Below are 21,598 nucleotides of genomic sequence, written 5' to 3' on the forward strand. Positions count from 1 at the left end.
CCTGGTTTGGGGTGAACTCTGCTCCTTTTTGTCCAGAAAGAGAACACTTCTGTGTCAGGTGGAAACTTGTGCCTTCAGCCTTGGCACATGGATGTTCTCCTCTAAACCCACCAGTGGCTGTCCCTCTGTTTCCTGCCTCTCCTGCAGGAAATTCCAAAAGAGTTCCTCACTGCCAAGCCCTCTGCTGTGCTGCTGCCATGCACAGGTGCCCAGAGCAGCCCCTGGATCCCTGCAGTGGCTCTGGGGGCTGGAGGGGCAGGGGGAGGTGTCCCTGCCGTGGCAGGGGGGTTGGGGTGGGATTTAAGGTCTCCAGCCCAAAGCAGTTTGGGATCCTGTGCTTTGCAGCAGCTGTTCCCAACAGCTCCACGCCTTTGGCCCACAGCCAGAGTTTGATCCACAGCATCTCCATTTTCACCTGCCTCACCTCCTTTATCCCCCAGGGGAAATTTTGTTGGGATTTTTGCTGTCACCATGCCCTGTCTCAGGTGACACCTGCCCCAAAACAGCCGAGAGTGTCTGCTGTGACCTGCTGCCCTCCCTGGCTGCCCAGGGCTGCCAGCTCCTTCCCCTCCAGTGCTCCCAGTCCCCGCTCTGCAGCCCTGCTGGGATGTCCTGGAGCAAACCTCTGGCCAGATGTGCAGATCCATGAGCAATCCCTGAGCAGCAGCTGGCCAGAGCTGCCCTGAGGCCGTGGGTGTGCAGCTGCTTTTCCTGGGGAATTCCTTGCTCAGGACTGAGCACAGGTTTACCACGTTCTCTGTGCCTCAGCTGTGCCCCCCAGGCTGCAGCAGCACTTTGGGGTGTGTGCAGCCACCCTGCAGCCTCCTTCCCCCTGCTTTGTGCCTCTCCCAAGGGAAAAGCGAACTCCTTCTCATTCCAGAGGTGTTTCCCACGCGTGGCCATGGCTGCCTGCCCTTGCTGCCACCTCACCGTGATGGAGCCACCATCATCACTTCTGTTATTTCAAGCTTTGAGAAGGAAAAGGGAATTAATATTTTAATATTTTATTTAGGTGACTTTTGGGCTCCTTCCCTGTGGCTGTTTAATGTCTGAGATGTAATTTCTGTAACCCAGAACACAGCCTGAGAGCAGATGTGGGTTCAGGGCTGGCACAGTGAAGCTGTTCTGCTCTCCACAGGGAGCCCTCAGCAGTCTCCAAAGCCACACACATTTCCACCAGCCCATCCCTGGCAGTGCCCCTGGACCCCTGGCAGAGCCCCTGGACCCCTGGCAGAGCCCCTGGACCCCTGGCAGTGCCCCTGGACCCCTGGCAGAGCCCCTGGACCCCTGGCAGTCCCCTGGACCCCTGGCAGAGCCCCTGGCAGTGCCCCTGGACCCCTGGCAGTGCCCCTGGACCCCTGGCAGAGCCCCTGGACCCCTGGCAGTCCTCTGGACCCCTGGCAGTGCCCCTGGCAATGCCCCTGGACCCCTGGCAGTCCTCTGGACCCCTGGCAGAGCCCCTGGACCCCTGGCAGAGCCCCTGGACCCCTGGCAGTGCCCCTGGCAGTCCCCTGGACCCCTGGCAGTGCCCCTGGACCCCTGGACCCCTGGCAGTGCCCCTGGACCCCTGGCAGTCCCCTGGACCCCTGGCAGAGCCCCTGGACCCCTGGCAGAGCCCCTGGACCCCTGGCAGAGCCCCAGGCCAGGCTGGACACTGGGGCTGGGAGCAGCCCGGGACAGGGGCAGGTGAGAATGGGATGGGATTTAAGATCCCTTCCAACCCAACCATGTGATGTTTCTATCACAAATTTAAGATGCTTTTATTAACTTGTCCCCCAAATTTTCTCCATCTCTCCCCACCCTGGGGGAGGTTATTGAGCAGAACTCCTGGGAGCTCGGTGATTAGGCAGAATTAGCCCTCTCTGCCTCAAAGAGCAATAACTTTAACTCAGTGCAGTCTGTTACTGCCTCTGTGTTTAGCTTTAATGGTTATTTTATGATGAGGTGATCCCTGGAGCCTGGGAATGGTGGGTTTGGATTTACATTAATCTCAGTAACAACAAAGCAGTTTCCACCCCCAAAAGCCTTGTTTCAGACACTGCACACACACTTACGATTTCAGGGCTAACTCCCACTGCTAATTCATTGAAATAAAATATCCATCCAGATTTCTAAGAAAGAGGAGTCCCGGTCCAAGAGCCTCTGATAAAAATGTGTCCCTCTGAGTTGTGTTAGCAGAGAACCCAGAGGGTGTGCACTCCCAGGGTGTAAGCTCAGCCCTGAGCACGGCTGCAAATTATCTGCAGGGTACTGGAGGTGCTCCTGTGAGCTCCCTCTGGGAGCTGAACCTTCTCAGCTCTGCATCAAAGCAGTGCCTGGGCTGCCCAAAACTCACCCTGAGCTGCCCAAAACTCACCCTGGGCTGCCCAAAACTCACCCTGAGCTGGCCAAAACTCACCCTGGGCTGCCCAAGGTCACCCTGAGCTGCCCAAAACTCACCCTGGGCTGCCCAAAACTCACCCTGAGCTGGCCAAAACTCACCCTGGGCTGCCCAAGGTCACCCTGAGCTGCCCAAAACTCACCCTGGGCTGCCCAAAACTCACCCTGAGCTGGCCAAAACTCACCCTGAGCTGGCCAAAACTCACCCTGAGCTGGCCAAAACTCACCCTGAGCTGCCCAAAACTCACCCTGATCTGCCCAAAACTCACCCTGAGCTGCCCAAAACTCACCCTGAGCTGCCCAAGGTCACCCTGAGCTGCCCAAAACTCACCCTGAGCTGGCCAAGGCTCACCCTGAGCTGCCCAAGGCTCACCCTGAGCTGCCCAAGGCTCACCCTGAGCTGCCCAAGGTCACCCTGAGCTGGCTGCCCATCATCCAGAGGCAGAGGGGAGACACTGGGTCCAAACCAGCCCAAACCAATACCTATGGGTGTTTCTCCTGCAAGGGATGGGGCTCAGAGATCCCCAGCACCTTTGCTCACAGCATCCCCTGAGCTGCAAGGGACCCCCAAGGGTCACCGAAGCCCAGCTCCTGAAAGGATGGAGCATTAGATTTAACCCAGTATTTGAGCAGCAAGACCCAACAGGACAGAGCTTTTCCTGCTGAGGTGAAACACCAGCCAAAACAGGAGCAGAAGCACAGCTTGGGTGTCCTGAAATATTCTGCTGCTCCTTTCCTGCTGCTGTGGCACTGAAGGTGCTCAGCAGAGAGCAGCTGGGTCAGTTGTTATGGACAGGAAGGTGATCAGCGAGCTGGGAGCTGCTCACTGAACCCAGAGTGCCGAAAGCTGCTCTGAAACATCCCCAAAATGTGAAAGGGTGTCTGTGCTGCAGCTGCCCCTGCCTGGGCACGAGCAGCCGTGGAAATGGGCTGCAGATGGACTCCACCAACAGAGGAGAAACATTCCCGGAGCACAGAGGAAGGAGCAGCTCAAGGGAAGCTTTAGGATTCGGTGGGAGGTGATGGCCCAGCAAAGAGGGAAGAGGACAGCAGCTCGTGCTGCAGGAGGGGAGCAGCTGAGGAAGGAGCTGGCAGATGGCTTTCTGTGAAAAAGGGTCATTAATATTCTCCTGCCAGCTCCCAGGTTTAAGGGGATGTTCGAGCTGAAAAACCCAGCACTTGGGAGCTGGGAAATCCCCAAAGCTTCCCAGTTACAAGGGACAATATCCACCTGCTTTGCACCAGCGTGTGAACCCAACAGAAACGAGCTCCTGCAGAAGCCAAGAGCTGTAAACCAAAATGTCCAGGAGAAACACACCTAGAAACACACCTAGAAACACACCTAGAAACACACCTCCCTGCTGGATGAGCTGCCTGTGGGGTGAAGGTGCCCCTGCAGAGCTGCTGCTGTGCCACAGCCCCCAGCAGGCAGGAGGGCAGGGGCTGCACACAAAGGCAGCACACACGGGCAGCTTTCGGGGTGCAGCTGCCCTGCCAGAGCCCTGCTGGCCCCAGGGAACACGGCCAGGGCACACCACAGCCCCCTCCAAAGGGGAGGGACACAAATTCAACAAAAACCCTCTCTGCACATTTCCCCAGCGCCTTTCTGGCTCTCACCCTTCAAAGGCTGCAATTCCTGCAGCACCTTTGGATGCCAGGCTCTTGCAGTTTCCTCTCTCACAGAACAGGAGCCGCGGCCACGGGGCAGCTCCTGGAGCTGGCAGCTCCAAGCAACCACTGATGGAGCTCGGGGAGCTGCTGGAGCTCAGGGAGCTGCTGGAGCTGAGGGAGCTGATGGAGCTCGGGGAGCTGATGGGGCTCAGGGAGCTGATGGAGCTCGGGGAGCTGATGGAGCTCAGGGAGCTGCTGGAGCTGATGGAGCTCGGGAATCTGCTGGGGCTCAGGGAGCTGATGGAGCTCAGGGAGCTGCTGGAGCTCAGGGAGCTGATGGAGCTCGGGAATCTGCTGGAGCTCAGGGAGCTGCTGGAGCTCAGGGAGCTGATGGAGCTCGGGGAGCTGCTGGGGCTCAGGGAGCTGATGGAGCTCAGGGAGCTGCTGGAGCTCGGGAATCTGATGGAGCTCAGGGAGCTGCTGGAGCTCGGGAATCTGCTGGAGCTCGGGGAGCTGATGGAGCTCAGGGAGCTGATGGAGCTCAGGGAGCTGCTGGAGCTCAGGGAGCTGCTGGAGCTCAGGGAGCTGATGGAGCTCGGGGAGCTGATGGAGCTCAGGGAGCTGATGGAGCTCGGGGAGCTGATGGAGTTTCAAGAGCTGCTGGAGCTCAGGATGCTGCTGGAGCTCGGGAATCTGATGGAGCTCGGGAATCTGCTGGGGCTCAGGGAGCTGATGGAGTTTCAAGAGCTGCTGGGGCTCAGGGAGCTGCTGGAGCTCGGGAATCTGCTGGGGCTCAGGGAGCTGCTGGAGCTCGGAATGGTCACCCCAGGGCAGCCCCAGCCTGGCAGCAGCCCTGGCACATGAGGGGTGGGCGAGCAGTGGCTACTTACTTCCTCTCTCCTTTGTACCACTCAAAGAGCGGGGCAGGCACTCCTGCACCTTCACACCGGATCAGGCCGTTCCCTCCAAGCATCACACCGCTGGATTTAAGTTCCTGAATTGTGGGGGCAACTGAAAAATAAGAATTGTGAAACGGACATTGGCATCTGGATAGGCAGGTCACCCCAGGCCACTGCTGCTCTCGGCCCCTTTCTCCAGCCTGAGCCACACTGCAGCACTTTGTGGGGAAATGATCCCACCCTGCAGGTCCTGCTCCGTGTGCCTGCTGTCAAATCCCAGCTGGGACATGAAGAGAGCCCAGCCCAGCTGTGGACAGAGCCCAGCCCAGCTGTGGACAGAGAGCCCAGCCCAGCTGTGGACAGAGAGCCCAGCCCAGCTGTGGACAGAGAGCCCAGCCCAGCTGTGGACAGAGCCCAGCCCAGCTGTGGGCAGAGAGCCTGGTCCAGCTGTGGACAGAGCCTGGTCCAGCTGTGGACAGAGAGCCCAGCCCAGCTGTGGACAGAGCCCAGTCCAGCTGTGGACAGAGAGCCTGGTCCAGCTGTGGACAGAGCCCAGTCCAGCTGTGGACAGAGAGCCCAGCCCAGCTGCGGACAGAGCCTGGTCCAGCTGTGGACAGAGAGCCTGGTCCAGCTGTGGACAGAGCCCAGTCCAGCTGTGGACAGAGCCCAGCCCAGCTGTGGACAGAGCCCAGCCCAGCTGTGGACAGAGCCCAGCCCAGCTGTGGGCAGTGGCCCAAGGGCAGCCACAGCTGCCAGCAGTGTTTAATCCCGTCAGGATTTCGGTTCTGAGCACGGGGAGAGGCTCAGGAGCCCCTGGCACTGGCAGATCCCCAGGGCCAGCAGCTCTTATCTCCTGCAGCAGCTGCAAACAGCCCCAGCCCCAGAGCTCAGGTGGCCTTTGGGATCTCAGACTAGAGGAATAAACCTCCAAGATGATGAGTATCCACAAATATAGAGAAGAGAGACTTTCCCATCCTTCCACTGCACATGGAGTTGTTTCAGTGAGTGCATTTTGTCTTTTTAAATAGCAAACATTGTAAATAGTAATAAACTTTTTTGAGCTTGGAACTACAGACACAAATAAAGATGAAAAGCAACTGTCAGGTTTTCCAGTTGCCAGCCAAAGGAACCACCAGCTGAAAGTAAAACACAGCAAATTCCTCAGGAAAGAGATTATCAAAGGCAACAACTGCCTCCTCCTGGAACTTTTTACGTTCTCTGGTTTTAAACAATAATTTATGTGCATCATCAAAACGCCGTAAAACCCAAACCACATAACTTATAAATAAAAATCTGTTTATTTTTTCCCGAGCAGTTCTCCAGATGTTGCTCGAAGGTGTTTATGGGCACGTGGAGCTCTGCCTGCCTCACTCTGCCTCCCTCAGCTGGGGCTGCTGCTCCCCACCCCAGCTCGGAGCCGGTCCAGGAGCTCCTCACGAGCTGAGGCTGAACCTCCTGAGAGCTGAAGGGTCCCTGGGCCACCCCAGCTCAGCCTGAGCCCGCCAGGAGCTCCCAGAAAAGCTGGGAATAAAGCCCAGGAGCTGCTGGCTTGGGCTGTGGCCAGGATGGAGAGCTGGAGGTGGCCACAGGAAGCTCCTGCCAGCCCCAGATCAACAGTGCTGAGTGAGCCCCGGCCACCCCCAGCTCCTCCAGCTGCAAACCCCTCCCCGTGGGGAAGGCAAAGGCTTCCCACTGGGAATATCCCACTGAGCCACGGGGAATTCTGGCTGTTTGCACACCTGGGAGCAGGGCCACAGCTGGGTGTGGGATGGGCACGGCTGGCTCAGCTCTGCAGCCAGGGATTGCTGTAATAATTCTGTATTTCCAGAATAATACAGAATAATGCTGTAATTCCAGCAAACCCGATCCAATGGCGCTGTAAATCTGAAACACTCAATGAGTGAACACTGCTAAAGCCCCGTGCAGCGTTATCTCTGCCTGCCTGTCCCCTGCAGTGCCACTGCCACTCCCCTGGGAGCCATCCCAAAGCTGGGCTGGCCTGGCTGTGCCTGGAGCTCCACAGAGCTGGGCAAACACAGCAGGGAATGTGCTGGGAATGCAGCTGCCAGGCCAGGGACAGCAAACACACAGCCAGTGCTCAGCAAAGTCCTGATCTGAACCAAACTGGGCGAGGGAGCTTCCCCTGGGGCTGCAGCAGAGCCCTTCTCCCTCTTCCATCACTGCCCCAAATCCAGCTCACACGCTGGCAAACTCACCCTGTGCCTCCAGTGCCTCACCCAGTGATTACAGCAAACCAGCCCAGGAATTCATTAGCTTTCATTAGCTTTCACCCAGTAACATTAACGTTGGAAGGGGATAATAAATGTACAAGCAATTTGCACGACCACTTCTCCATAATCTGCATAAGGAAAACCACAGATTGTTTTTGTTACTCCATAAAAACCACAGGGACACCTGAAACATCCCCACTCCTTCCCTCGGGTTATTGCTGCTTCCCCCTGGGCCTGCTCACCTTTCCCTGGGTGTTCTGGGGACATTTTGGGGATGTTTTGGTTTTGGTTGGATGGCTGAGCAGCAGAACATCGCTGCCAGTGTGTTTCAGGATGGGATGGTGCAGAAAAAACTGCATTTTACTGCTGCTGGAAGGGGACACCAGCTGCATCCCAGCCCTAAAGAACAACTCCAGGCTCTGCTGCTGCTTTGGAAACTGCTGGAAAACTTCTGAGGAGGAGATTTTCTCAGATCTCCCTTTGAGGAGGATTTCAGCTTCTGTTTGTTCAGAATAAGAACTGAAATCAATGTTCCCTGCTCCAGGAAATCCCTGGTTAATACAGGCACGGAAACACAGAGCGGAGACTGTTGGAGCCTCCATCTCTTGCATTTATCACTGCCAGGTTATTTTATGGCTTTCAGTCTAAAGACAAACTGTGGGGTGATGTCGTTTTCCTGGAGCACTGATTAGGGAGCCAAAAATCCATCAGACCTGGAAGAGTGAGCGGCTCCAGGTGAAATCACACAGCCCAGCCCTGCTGCTCTGGAATGGGGAGAGACAGCTGGGAGGAGAAATCTGCTTAAAAAGAAGCTGAGGCTGAAGGGAGGTGAAGGGACAAGTGAGATTGCAGCTTTCCCTCAGCCCCGTGTGTGGGAAGGGATTCCGTGGGTCAGGGGGGGTGTGGGGCACCCCCTCATAAATAATAATATAAATAACAATATAAATAACAATATAAATAACAATATAAATAACAATATAAATAAAAATATAAATAACAATATAAATAAAAATATAAATAACAATATAAATAGCAATATAAATAACAATATAAATAACAATATAAATAACAATATAAATAACAATATAAATAACAATATAAATAACAATAAACAAGGAGAGGAGCCCTTGGCCCGAAGCTGTGGGGCAGCAGGAGGGAGGGAAGGCTGGCAGGGAAAGCTGCAGGAGGAGGGAAGGGGTGTCTGGATAATCCTGCCCCCCTCAGCTCCCAGGGCAGGATTATCCAGACAAATCGACGGCTGGAGGAGCCACTGCAATGAAATCTAACGGGGATGTTAACAAGGAAACCTGCTGGAAAACCAATAATTTCAAATGTATTTGTCATTTTTGGGTCTCCTAAATAACGGTTAAATGAAATGACAGAGGGAAGATGTGATTATCTGTGTCTGTCAGCAGCACTGGCTCCTGTGACTCACATCCAGAGGTTTTTCTCCCCACAGTGGCTCCTGCTCAATCCCTTCCCATGGCTCATCCCTGCAGAGCAGGCATTGCAAATAAATGTTTCATTCCCGGCTTGGAAATGAGTTACAGGAACTGGCTCGGTGGCAATGTCCCCAATTCCTGTAAGTGCCTTGCTGGGAAAGGCTCTCTGGGGCTGCAGCTCCACGGGAGTGCTCCTGATGTCCTCCCATCGATGTCCTCCCCTCCATGTCCTCCTCTCCATGTCCTCCTCTCATTGTCCTCCCCTCCATGTCCTCCCCTCCATGTCCTCCCATCGATGTCCTCCCCTCCATGTCCTTCCCTCCATGTCCTCCTCTCCATGTCCTCCTCTCCATGTCCTCCCCTCCATGTCCTCCCCTCCATGTCCTCCCCTCCATGTCCTCCCCTCCATGTCCTCCCCTCCATGTCCTCCCCTCCATGTCCTCCTCTCCATGTCCTCCTCTCCATGTCCTCCCCTCCAAGTCCTCCCATCGATGTCCTCCCCTCCATGTCCTCCCATCGATGTCCTCCCATCCATGTCCTTCCCTCCATGTCCTCCCCTCCATGTCCTCCCCTCCATGTCCTTCCCTCCATGTCCTCCCCTCCATGTCCTCCTCTCCATGTCCTTCCCTCCATGTCCTCCCCTCCATGTCCTCCTCTCCATGTCCTCCCCTCCATGTCCTCCCCTCCATGTCCTCCCATCGATGTCCTCCCCTCCATGTCCTCCTCTCCATGTCCTCCCCTCCATGTCCTCCCATCCATGTCCTCCCCTCCATGTCCTCCCATCGATGTCCTCCCATCCATGTCCTCCCCTCCATGTCCTCCTCTCCATGTCCTTCCCTCCATGTCCTCCCCTCCATGTCCTCCCCTCCATGTCCTCCTCTCCATGTCCTCCCCTCCATGTCCTCCCCTCCATGTCCTCCTCTCCATGTCCTTCCCTCCATGTCCTCCCCTCCATGTCCTCCTCTCCATGTCCTCCCCTCCATGTCCTCCCCTCCATGTCCTCCCATCGATGTCCTCCCCTCCATGTCCTCCTCTCCATGTCCTCCCCTCCATCTCCTCCCCTCCATGTCCTCCTCTCCATGTCCTCCTCTCATTGTCCTCCCCTCGTTGTCCTCCCCTCCATGTCCTCCCCTCCATGTCCTCTCCATGTCCTCCTCTCCATGTCCTCCTCTCCATGTCCTCCCATCGACGTCCTCCCCTCCATGTCCTCCCCTCCATGTCCTCTCCATGTCCTCCTCTCCATGTCCTCCTCTCCATGTCCTCCCCTCCATGTCCTCCCCTCCATGTCCTCCCATCGATGTCCTCCCCTCATGAGGGACAGCTGGCCCTGAGCCCAAACACACATTTATTGTCCCCAAAGCCAGCGATTTCTGGGTCCCACAGGAGGCTCTGGGCACAGGGAGGGAGGGAGGGAGGGGAGCAGGGTCCATCCTGCCCCGAGGTGGTGCCAGGTGTCCCTGGGGGCTCGGGGCCACCCACACAGAGCAGTGCCCGAGGCCAGGCTGGGCACTGGGGCTGTGGATGGGGTCCCTGCATGGCAGGGCTGGAATGAGGTGGGATTTGAGTCTCTCCAGCCCAAACCTGTCCCTGTCCCTGGCTCTGCACCCCTGAGCCCCCAACACCTGCACACAGACACCCAAACCTGTCCCTGGCTCTTACTGCACCCCTGAGCCCCCAACACCTGCACACAGACACCCAAACCTGTCCCTGGCTCTGCACCCCTGAGCCCCCCACACCTGCACACAGACACCCAAACCTGTCCCTGGCTCTGACTGCACCCCTGAGCCCCCAACACCTGCACACAGACACCCAAACCTGTCCCTGTCCCTGGCTCTGACTGCACCCCTGAGTCCCCAACACCTGCACACAGACACCCAAACCTGTCCCTGGCTCTGCACCCCTGAGCCCCCAACACCTGCACACAGACACCCAAACCTGTCCCTGTCCCTGGCTCTGACTGCACCCCTGAGTCCCCAACACCTGCACACAGACACCCAAACCTGTCCCTGGCTCTGCACCCCTGAGCCCCCCAACACCTGCACACAGACACCCAAACCTGTCCCTGTCCCTGGCTCTGCACCCCTGAGCCCCCAACACCTGCACACAGACACCCAAACCTGTCCCCAAAGTTCTGCTCCAAACCAAACCCATCCCCATCCCAAACATTTCCAGGCTGCTCCCAAAGGAGGAGTTAAAGCCATGGCATCCCCAGGCACAGGGAATGCACCAACTCCAGCAGGTTTCCTCTTTTAACATTTTAATGAGCTTCGGGACTTTTATGCACATTAGTTATGTTGCCCTAATTACTCATTATAATTCTAATGTGCATTTTATATTTAATTACAATGCTTATAAAGATTTGGTATGGACAGTAAATTATTATAACTAGCATGTGCATAATGATTACGAGCTGAATTTATTAACTTTTACACCAGCATTCAGGGTTGGAAACTTTCAATTTCACCTTTGTGAGCCCCCATATTGTCTGACTAAACCAACATTTCTGTGGCATTAATTGTAAATGTCAAGAAAAAAAAAAAGATCTTTTATTTTCCCTGTTTTCATCAGCTTTTAATTTGGCATCCTAATGTCATCTTTTGTTAGTGAAATTGCTTTCCAGGGTGTTAAGATAAAAAATTCCAGGTAAGAGAACCAGGTTTTCTGAGATGCGTTTTGTGCTCAGAAAAACAGATATCAGCAATATTCAAATATATTCTTTTCTGTATGTGCACCCTCCAAGTGTTTCACCAACACAGGAACAAGGCAGACAGTGTTACTTGTACTTTGTGTAATTAAGATGGGCTTTTGATGCTCTGGATTATTTAATTTCTCTAATTTATCCAGAGCAGCAGCCCTACCTCTCCCCAGATTAATGGAGTGGTTTAATAATGGCTCCTCATGTCAGAGCCTCCTCTGCCACGCAGAAACATTTGAGAGACACGACTGGAACAACCACTGGGCTCAGCAAGTACCAGGCTGATTTATTCCAGCTTTTCTTGATGACTTATCAGAATCACGGATTCACTGCCACCCTGACACGCACATTTCCATAAATTTTATATGCAAACACAGGAGATGTTGGTAAGAATTCACTTCTGGATGGAACACAGCGTCTCTTTTGAGCTTCTCACAGAATCCCAGACTGGTTTGGGACCTTAAATCCCATCCCATCCCAGCCCAGCCATGGCAGGGACAGCTGCCACTGTCCCAGGCTGCTCCAAACCCATCCAGCCTGGCCTTGGGCACTGCCAGGGATCCAGGGACAGCCCCAGGAATTCCAGCCCAGCCAGGAATCCCTTCCCAACATCCCATCTAAATGTACCTTCCTTCAGCTTTCCCTCTCCCTTGTACTTTCACTGTTGTGATTGTTTTCACTGGATTAATTGAACAATTGTGTCAGCCCCTGAGGAGAGAGGAGCCTCAGGCATTCCCTTTGTGGATTTGGGATGTCACAGGCACATCTGCTCCCCAAAACCTGCTCCTCCCTCGGCTCCAGCCCCAGATTGCTCTGGGTGCCCCCAAAACCCTGCCTGCTGTGCCATTTGTGGCTTTGGACACAAAACCTCCGGTGCTGAGCACAAAGCTTAAAACCCACGGGTAATTGGTGTGTGGGTGGAAAACATAAAAACCTGCAGCACAAAATAATACTTAATAAATAATAGGCTGCCAGACAGGAAATCTGGACAATCTGTTTTCCAGGTATTTCAGGGATAAAAAAAATAAAAAGAAGAGGAAAGAACTTAATGAAGCCTCCCCAAAAGCTGCAAAGCAAACAAAGCCCTAGAGGGAGCTGCAGCAGAAAAGGCAAGTTGGAAGAACTGCTTTGTTTCTCCGTCCATCGGGGTTTATCTCACTGCTGCATCTCTTTAATACTTTTATTTTCCAGCAAAGCGCTTTTCTCCCGCATTCCCTTCAAGGCAGCTCTGTAAATGCAGTTTGATCCCCCACTAAAGGAGCTGCTCCAGCCTGGGAACTCAGTCCCTTCCCTGAGCAGCACCCAAGGGGTGCAGCTCCAGCCACCCCTGGCTCCAGGGACACTCCCTGCCTCTGGACACTGCTCCAGCCCAGAGCAGCTGGGGATGCTCCCCACTCCCAGCTGGGCCAGGGCAGGCTCAGGCTGGATTTTGGGAAAGGTTCTCCCCCAGAGGGAAGCACTGCTCAGATCCCAGGGAATGGTCCCGGCCCCGAGGCTGCCGGAGCTCCAGGAGAGCTTGGACAGCGCTGCCAGGGATGGCCAGGGATGCTCAGGGATGGCCAGGGATGCTCAGGGATACTCAGGGATGCTCAGGGATACTCAGGGATGGCCAGGGATGGCCAGGGATGCCCAGGGATGCTCAGGGATGCCCAGGGATGCCCAGTGTGGGATTGCTGGGGGTCTGGGCAGGGCAGGAGCTGGATCCAGGATCCTGTGGGTCCCTCCCAAGGCAGGATATTCCATGGTTCTGTGGCTCAGCCCCAGCTGCTGGGACTCTCCTCCCTTTGCCGTGTCCCGCTGGACAGAACAATTCCTGCCAGCAGTGGGAATGTTCCAAGGAACAAACCCCTCTGTCCACTGCCCTCTGCCAGGACCTGGGGAACCAGGGGCACCTGGCTGGGACAAGGGGCACAGGAACAGCTCAGATCCAGCAGCTCCTCGGCCAGGGGTGCCCAGAGCCACGCTGGACAGACACAAACCTGACCAGCATCTGCACCCCAGAGCTGGTGCTGAGGGCAAAAGGAGTGTGAGCAGCCCAGAGTGGCACTGAGGAGTGGGGAGGAGGGATGGGCACTGCCACACACCTGTGTCACTGCCACACACCTGTGTCACCGCAGAGGGGACAGCTGGCCCAGAGCCTGGCTGGGAACAGACACCGGTGCTTGGCCTTCGCCGCTTCCCTCCCTCCAAGGAAGATAAAAGCAACGGACTTCAACCAATCCCAGGAATTACTAAGTAGATCTTTTGGCAGGAGAGTTGAGAAGAAAATGAATTGAAGCAAGCTGGTGGTTTTCCAAGGAAAGTTTGGAACTAAAAAGCCAAGTGCCTCAGGGTAGGTGGGGAATGCTGAGCCCTGCTGCATCCCACAGGAGACATCGAGGGCAGGGAGAAACCACCCCAGGGGACCTTACTGGGATCAAAGTGACCCTGCTGGGGTCACCCTGGGCAGTGCCCAGGCCCCAAACACTCAGCTGGGGCCTGTCTGTGTCCCCCAAAGCCCAGCACAGTCACCAGCAAGCACCAGAGCCCTGGCTTCACCCTGCAGCTCTGCTGGATTTATTCCCTCAGCTGAACTCTGCAGCCCACAATCAGCCAGGGCCTGCCAGAGGTGTCCCTTGTCACCTAAAAACCACCTGACACAGGGCCAGGCACTCCTGGGCTCAGCTGGAGCACCCAGAGCTCAGGGGGACAGAGGGAACTTGGCCCAGCAGAGCTGCAGAAGGCAGCTGGGTTTGCTGGGTTTGCTGGACTTGCTGGGTTTGCTGGGTTTGCTGGGTTTGCAGGGTTTGTTGGGATTGATGGGTTTGTTGGGTTTGATGGGTTTGATGGGTTTGTTGGGTTTGCTGGGTTTGCTGGGTTTGCTGGGTTTGATGGGTTTGCTGGGTTTGTTTGGTTTGCTGGGTTTGCTGGGTTTGATGGGTTTGATGGGTTTGTTGGGTTTGTTGGGTTTTTGGGTTTGTTGGGTTTGCTGGACTTGCTGGGTTTGATGGGTTTGATGGGTTTGTTGAGTTTGATGGGTTTGCTGGGTTTGCTGGGTTTGCTGGGTTTGATGGGTTTGTTGGGTTTGATGGGTTTGATGGGTTTGATGGGTTTGATGGGTTTGATGGGTTTGATGGGTTTGATGGGTTTGCTGGGTTTGATGGGTTTGCTGGGTTTGATGGGTTTGATGGGTTTGTTGGGTTTGATGGGTTTGTTGGGTTTGATGGGTTTGATGGGTTTGCTGGGTTTGCTGGGTTTGATGGGTTTGATGGGTTTGCTGGGTTTGATGGGTTTGATGGGTTTGATGGGTTTGTTGGTTTGCTGGGTTTGCTGGGTTTGCTGGGTTTGATGGGTTTGATGGGTTTGATGGGTTTGCTGGGTTTGCTGGGTTTGATGGGTTTGATGGGTTTGCTGGGTTTGATGGGTTTGATGGGTTTGCTGGGTTTGATGGGTTTGATGGGTTTGATGGGTTTGCTGGGTTTGCTGGGTTTGCTGGGTTTGCTGGGTTTGATGGGTTTGCTGGGTTTGTTGGGTTTGCTGGGTTTGCTGGGTTTGCTGGGTTTGATGGGTTTGATGGGTTTGATGGGTTTGTTGGGTTTGCTGGGTTTGCTGGGTTTGCTGGGTTTGATGGGTTTGATGGGTTTGCTGGGTTTGATGGGTTTGATGGGTTTGCTGGGTTTGATGGGTTTGATGGGTTTGCTGGGTTTGCTGAATACTGACAGGAGGGAAGAGGAACCAGCTCCAGCCCAGCTCTGCCATGGGCCAGGCCTGCAGCAGTCAGCCAGAACTGCAGCAAAGCAGATTTAGGGGTGCTGAGGAGCTGGAAGGCTTTGCTGGAGGGAGATGTCAAGGAGCTCTTCCCCTTTCTCGTTTTGAAGTGTGAACTCAAATCTGGGCAGCAGCACCCAGCAGAGCCCTCAGGCCCTTCCCAGGGGAGTTCTGATGTCCTGGGAGATTGAAGCACCAGAACCAATTCCTGCACTGTTTTCTGTGGCTAACACGTTGTGTTTAAACTGAAATCCATTATTCATAGGAAAAATCAGGAATCGTACTCTGGTTAGCTCCCAACAACAATGAAATGCCCAGACCCACAATGAGGCACAGAAAGGAGGTAAGGACTGGCGCTGGGGCTGAGGAACAGCACTGGAGAGGCAGGTGCAGAGCTTCTCCTGCAGCTCAGGTGTGGTGAGACCCACCCTGGCAGCCAGGTGAGTCCCCCCACGCCGCTGCCAGCGCTCATTACCGCCGTGTAATAAATGGAAGCATAAGTCAGAGTTAGCACCGAACAGATTGTTTGGGGTTGCAAAGACAGCAGCTGTCACAGCTTGACAGCTTTCTTGTTAGTGAATCAGCTTTCCTGACAGTCTCTTTGATTGAAAACCCCTGTTCCCTGACAGAGTGTTGGAGCTGATGTACATATGTAGCTCGCGAAGAACGAGAGGGAGCCATGAAAGGTCTCGAAGCTCTTGCTCTGTATTAAAAAGAAGTGAAGTTTACACAGAGGGGGGCTCTGCTGCCCGTCCCCAGCGAGCCTGGCAGCTGGGAGCTGAGCTCTGTGGGGAGCTGCCAGTGGCACACCAGGGCCACAGCCTCTGCAAAAAGCACCAAAGGCACGGAAATCCCGGCTGCTCTCACCCCTGGGAGCAGTCCCTGCAATAAAAGATAAAAGTGTAACCTAAAAATGGAGCTGAAAAACCCCAGCTCGGTGTGGCTCTGCCAGGGTCTGCCCAGGCCTCCCCTCAGCCCAGGAGGGAGAGCCAGGGGTGGGCACCAGAAACACTCCCAGGGATGGATGGGGTCCCTGGGACACCCCCTCACTCCCCAGGGATGGATGGGGTCCCTCACTCCCCAGGGATGGATGGGGTCCCTGCACAGCCCCTCACTCCCCAGGGATGGATGGGGTCCCTGGGGCACCCCCTCACTCCCCAGGGATGGATGGGGTCCCTGGCACAGCCCCTCACTCCCCAGGGATGGATGGGGTCCCTCACTCCCCAGGGATGGATGGGGTCCCTGGGGCACCCCCTCACTCCCCAGGGATGGATGGGGTCCCTGCACACCCCCTCACTCCCCAGGGATGGATGGGGTCCCTGCACACCCCCTCGCTCCCCAGGGATGGATGGGGTCCCTCACTCCCCAGGGATGGATGGGGTTCCTGCACACCCCCTCACTCCCCAGGGATGGATGGGGTCCCTGGGGCACCCCCTCACTCCCCAGGGATGGATGGGGTCCCTGCACACCCCCTCACTCCCCAGGGATGGATGGGGTCCCTGCACAGCCCCTCGCTCCCCAGGGATGGATGGGGTCCCTCACTCCCCAGGGATGGATGGGGTTCCTGCACACCCCCTCACTCCCCAGGGATGGATGGGGTCCCTGGGGCACCCCCTCACTCCCCAGGGATGGATGGGGTCCCTGCACACCCCCTCACTCCCCAGGGATGGATGGGGTCCCTGGCACAGCCCCTCACTCCCCAGGGATGGATGGGGTCCCTGGCACAGCCCCTCACTCCCCAGGGATGGATGGGGTCCCTGGCACAGCCCCTCACTCCCCAGGGATGGATGGGGTCCCTCACTCCCCAGGGATGGATGGGGTCCCTGGGACACCCCCTCACTCCCCAGGGATGGATGGGGTCCCTGCACAGCCCCTCACTCCCCAGGGATGGATGGGGTCCCTGCACAGCCCCTCACTCCCCAGGGATGGATGGGGTCCCTGCACAGCCCCTCACTCCCCAGGGATGCCCCACGTTCCTCAGGAAGGGGGAACAGCCCCCAGCACACTCCTGCCTGCAGACTGGGCACCCTGGGAGCTCCCCAGCAGGGAAGGGCTCTCTGCAGACACAATTCCTGCTCTGTTCCCTTCTCAGCACTCCCCTGGCCACCAACCCCAGCAGGTGCAGAAGCAGCAGAACACATGGATGCTGACACAGATGATGGCTCACAGAATTTTGTTCCAAATCCACTGGAAATGGAGCATTTGGAAGGGAATTTTGAACTGAATTCTCCCGGTGCAGCAGGAACCAAAGCCAGGGGCTCCAGCACTGGGGTGCTGCTCCTGGCCATGCCTGGAGACACCTTCCTTCCCTGCCTGCTGTTTGCCCCGCAGCTCCCAGGAGCAGAAAAGGTCACTCCAGCCCCAGAACTGCTGGGTTTTATTGGAGAAGAGCGGAGGAGATGAACAGAAGCAGCTTTATGGATTATGATGCTGGAAGCTTTTCCCGTCCTTTGCATCCACAGCACTGCTTTGTTTTAACTCTCAAAGCAAAAGGGGACATCTCAGAGCTCCTGGAGCTCCCATCTGCTGCCTCCACCACACCCTTGCTGCCACAGGAGGTATCTGAACCCCAGCCCTGCCACCAGGAAAAAGCAGGTTGTAATAATGTCATTACAGCACATTTCTAGCGCAGAACCATTTCAAACTGCAATTACTGGGATGAGAAAATGAACAAAAATAAAATAAATCAAGGGATGGAGAGTTGCAGAAGGCTGACACTGCTCAGGCCTGGCTTTTTGTGACCCCAGCAGCTCACTCAGACCCCTCTGACCATCACCTCAAAGGCTCTGCAAGGCACAGGCCTCAGCCTTGGCCCCACAGCAAGCAGGGATAATGCAATTACAGGGAGAACGATTGCTTTACAGTCTGTTGGCTATTAGGAAATATTTTAAGTAATTGTTTTTGCTGAAGAGCGATCTGGGCAAGGGAACACTCCTGGAAGCTCGAGAGCTCTCCATTAATTTTGGCTCTAGCCTGGAGTCTAACACAGCTCTGCTCCAAATTGCTGCTTCAAACGCAGCAGCTCTTTAGAGATGACTCATTGCTGCTAAAGCCTCAATCTTCCTGAGCTGTATTTTCACTGGTGTGCAGAGTGGGATCACCTGGAGGCTGGAAAAGGCTCTGGCTCCAGGCAGGACTGCCCAGGGAGCTGCTCCTCAGCCCCTGCAGCCCAAGGAGAGCAGCACAGGCTGTCCTGGCACACCTGGAGAGCAGCACAGGCTGTCCTGGCACACCTGGAGAGCAGCACTGGCACACCTGGCACACCTGGAGAGCAGCACAGGCACACCTGGCACACCTGGAGAGCAGCACAGGCTGTCCTGGCACACCTGGAGAGCAGCACTGGCACACCTGGAGAGCAGCACAGGCTGTCCTGGCACCTCAAGGAGAGCAGCACAGGCTGTCCTGGCACACCTGGCACACCTGGAGAGCAGCACAGGCTGTCCTGGCACACCCTGGTTATCTGCTGGAGGGTGACTGGAGCGCCAGCACTGCGGCTCCTTCCGCAGCCAAGCCCTGCTGATGTGCTGGGGTGGCACAAATGCCCCCCTCCCCAGCAGGGACAGCAGCAGCAGCAGCTCTGCCACCCTCCCACACGAGCAGGGAGCTGCAGGGACCAGGCAGAGCTTGCAGAGCCACTCTGCACAAACCACCACGCCCCCAAAAGAAATCAATATTAATTTAAGAGCCAAATTGCACTCCAGTCCCAAATGTGAGCTTTATTGTTTTAATCTGACTTGTGAAATGTTAATAAAGACACCTGAAGGACATAAAGTGTGACAACCATTACTTTACAAGAGGCTTCTTTCCCCAGTGAAAGGAAATATTTTCTTTAAAGCAGCAATATTTTTCCTCACCAACCAACTGAGGTGACTTTAATTGTCAGACCAGTTCCTATCGAACTGGTGTCAGCTCTTTCTCATTGTGTTGCCATGAGATAGGACATCATATAACTCAGCTGAGTTCTCAGTGATGACACCAGCTTGCAAATTAGCTAAATAACAATTTAGTCCTAATGGTGACCAAAAATAACAAGATAAAACCCAAAAAGCAAAAAATCTACCGCAGATGACATCGTGTGTGAGCAAAACCTCCAATTTAAAGGACTGCAGCAATTCTCCACAGACTTCATCTCATGTAAAAAACCAACAACCCAAACCTGTTATTTACACTGGTTTCACCTCAAGTGTTTTGCTGGCAGCCCTTGACAGGTGGCTCAGCCAAACCCAGCTCTGCTGTCCCTGGTTTAAACCAGGACCCAAATTCCCCCAAGGGCTGTGCTGGCCCCTTCAGCCCAGCTCTGTGCTGGCCACGGGCACAGAGCCCACCTCTGCTCTCAGCTTGGTCCCCTCCATCCCTGCTCTGGCTGCCTCCCCTGAGCCTTTCACTGCAGCAGCATCTCGAGCCCAAGATGCTCATCCTCTCTCTGTGGCCTCAGCTCTACTGGAAATTCCAGGATTTAGCAGCTGCCTTTAATATTTCTCAAGCATGACGGTGGCAGAGCAGGAGAGAGGTGACAGGAGCACAGGGAGAGAGAGGTTCTGAGCAGCTGCAGGGCAGAGAATCCCACCTGCACGGCCAGGAGCAGAGCAGAGGGCAGGAGTTTGGGTTGGGGGAAGGATCTGCACTCCTCCTGGCCTGGGGAGCCAGCCCAGCCCCAGCAGGTGACAGAGAGGGGAGCACTGTCCCCAGCCATGGAGAGGAGCACTGTCCCCAGCCATGGGAGCACTGTCCCCAGCCATGGAGAGGAGCACTGTCCCCAGCCATGGGAGCACTGTCCCCAGCCATGAGAGCACTGTCCCCAGCCATGGGAGCACTGTCCCCAGCCATGGGAGCACTGTCCCCATCCATGGGAGCACTGTCCCCAGCCATGGAGAGGAACACTGTCCCCAGCCATGAGAACACCATCCCCACCCACGGCGTCCCCACAGCTCCAGCCGGGCTTTGGATGAGAAGAGGTGGAGGGAGGACGCTCCATTCCCCGTGTCTGCAGCAGCTGGACCTCAGGAAAGGAATCCCAACAGAAGGGGAGCGGTCCTGACAGGATATCCGAGCTCCTGTGGCACACGGGGCAGGCTGGAGCCCAGCCTGGGACACACGGCTGGCACCTGGGGACTGCCCAGCACATCCCAGAGCGAGGGCAGCCCACGGAGCAGGGCAGGTCCTGCAAACCCCAGCGGGCACTGAACCCCACTGCCCCATGGAAAAAACACACATGGGCCAAGAGTCAGAGTTCCAGGAGTCCCCAGGAGTCCCCAGTGCCACTCAGAGGCCAAAAACCCCCTTTGGGAATGCTCCTGAGAACCCAGGGAGCAGCCAGAACCCCTTCTGGAATGCTCCTGAGAACCCAGGGAGCAGCCAGAACCCCTTCTGGAATGCTCCTGAGAACCCAGGGAGCAGCCAGAACCCCTTCTGGAATGTTCCTGAGAACCCAGGGAGCAGCCAGAACCCCTTCTGGAATGTTCCTGAGAACCCAGGGAGCAGCCAGAACCCCTTCTGGAATGTTCCTGAGAACCCAAGGAGCAGCCAGAACTCCTGGCAGTGAAACTTGGTGCCTAAAGCCAAAGCTGACCATGACCCCAAATCCTAAACTTAAGTCAGGAATATAGAGATGATGCTGAAACTCAGTAGCTATTAAAACCAGAAAGTATCAGGGTTATTGATTTCTGCTTCAAGAAAAGTCCCCTCTTTACCTCTCTTTTATTAGAGGAAAGTGGAAATTAAAATTAAATTCCTCTGAGCAGTTTTATACTCGGTGCCAAAGTAGAGGAGGACTGAGACCTCCAGAAAATATGTGGGCTTTGTCTTCATATTTAATAATTTAACTGAGGCAATTTTTCTTCCTGAATCCAGACTCAGAACCCTGCCAAGGAAACGCTGATCCTAGGTCAGGAATGGTTCCCACGTCCAGGGATGGGCAGCCCCACCAAGCCCTCGAGTCCCCAAGTGTTTTCCCCAGGAGATTTAAGGTTACAGATACAATTTTTAAGGTTACAGATACAATTTTTAAGGTTACAGATATAATTAGGCCGGCGTGGCTTGTACAGGATGTCTGATTTCAAAGTAAAATCGGAGTATTATCCATAATGTTATGCAAAGCACCATAGCAACAGCGAGGAGCCTTCGAAGAAATGCTAATGAGGGGAGAAATGCTAATGAGGGGAGAAATGCTAATGAGGGGAGAAATGCTAATGAGGGGAGCTGTTCTGCACAACCCGGCCTGGCCAAGCGAAAACAAACACCCCACTTAAAATTCCTAACAAGGAACTCACACATTCCTGCAGGAATAAAACCCCACTGCGAGAAATTCCCTATCAAGCTTTTGGGAAGGGGCACAGGATCTGCCTCTGGAACAGGAGAGCCCCCAAGGGCTCCCAAAAACCCAGGGAAGGGCTGGGATGTCCATGCAGGGCCATAACCCAGGGAATGGATCCAGAGGCACAGGAAAACTCGATGAAGTTGGGAATAAAGCCCCAGATTGAGATGAGCTGCTGAAGAACACAAGCCACGTGCAGGAAAAGGAAAGGGTTAAATCACAGAGTGTGCTGAGCTGGATCCATGAGGATCCTGGAATCCAACCCTGAGCCCTGCACAGGA

The 21,598-nt window shown here is 55.3% G+C and overlaps 1 protein-coding gene across 3 annotated transcripts in view; it reads right to left on the minus strand.

Moving 5' to 3' along the window:
* The window catches only part of NEGR1 (neuronal growth regulator 1), a 171,374-nt gene that overhangs the window by 43,437 nt on the left and 106,339 nt on the right, over window positions 1-21,598 (minus strand). For all 3 annotated transcript variants that reach the window (XM_086841498.1, XM_086841497.1, XM_086841499.1), the window contains exon 5: window positions 4,881-5,001. In XM_086841498.1, the coding sequence (XP_086697624.1) occupies window positions 4,881-5,001 (121 nt within the window). The remainder of the gene's footprint in view (window positions 1-4,880; window positions 5,002-21,598) is intronic.

This window comes from Cyanistes caeruleus, chromosome 9 (assembly GCF_971803275.1).
Source record: "Cyanistes caeruleus chromosome 9, bCyaCae1.hap1.1, whole genome shotgun sequence".
Classification (NCBI taxonomy): Eukaryota; Metazoa; Chordata; class Aves; order Passeriformes; family Paridae; genus Cyanistes; species Cyanistes caeruleus.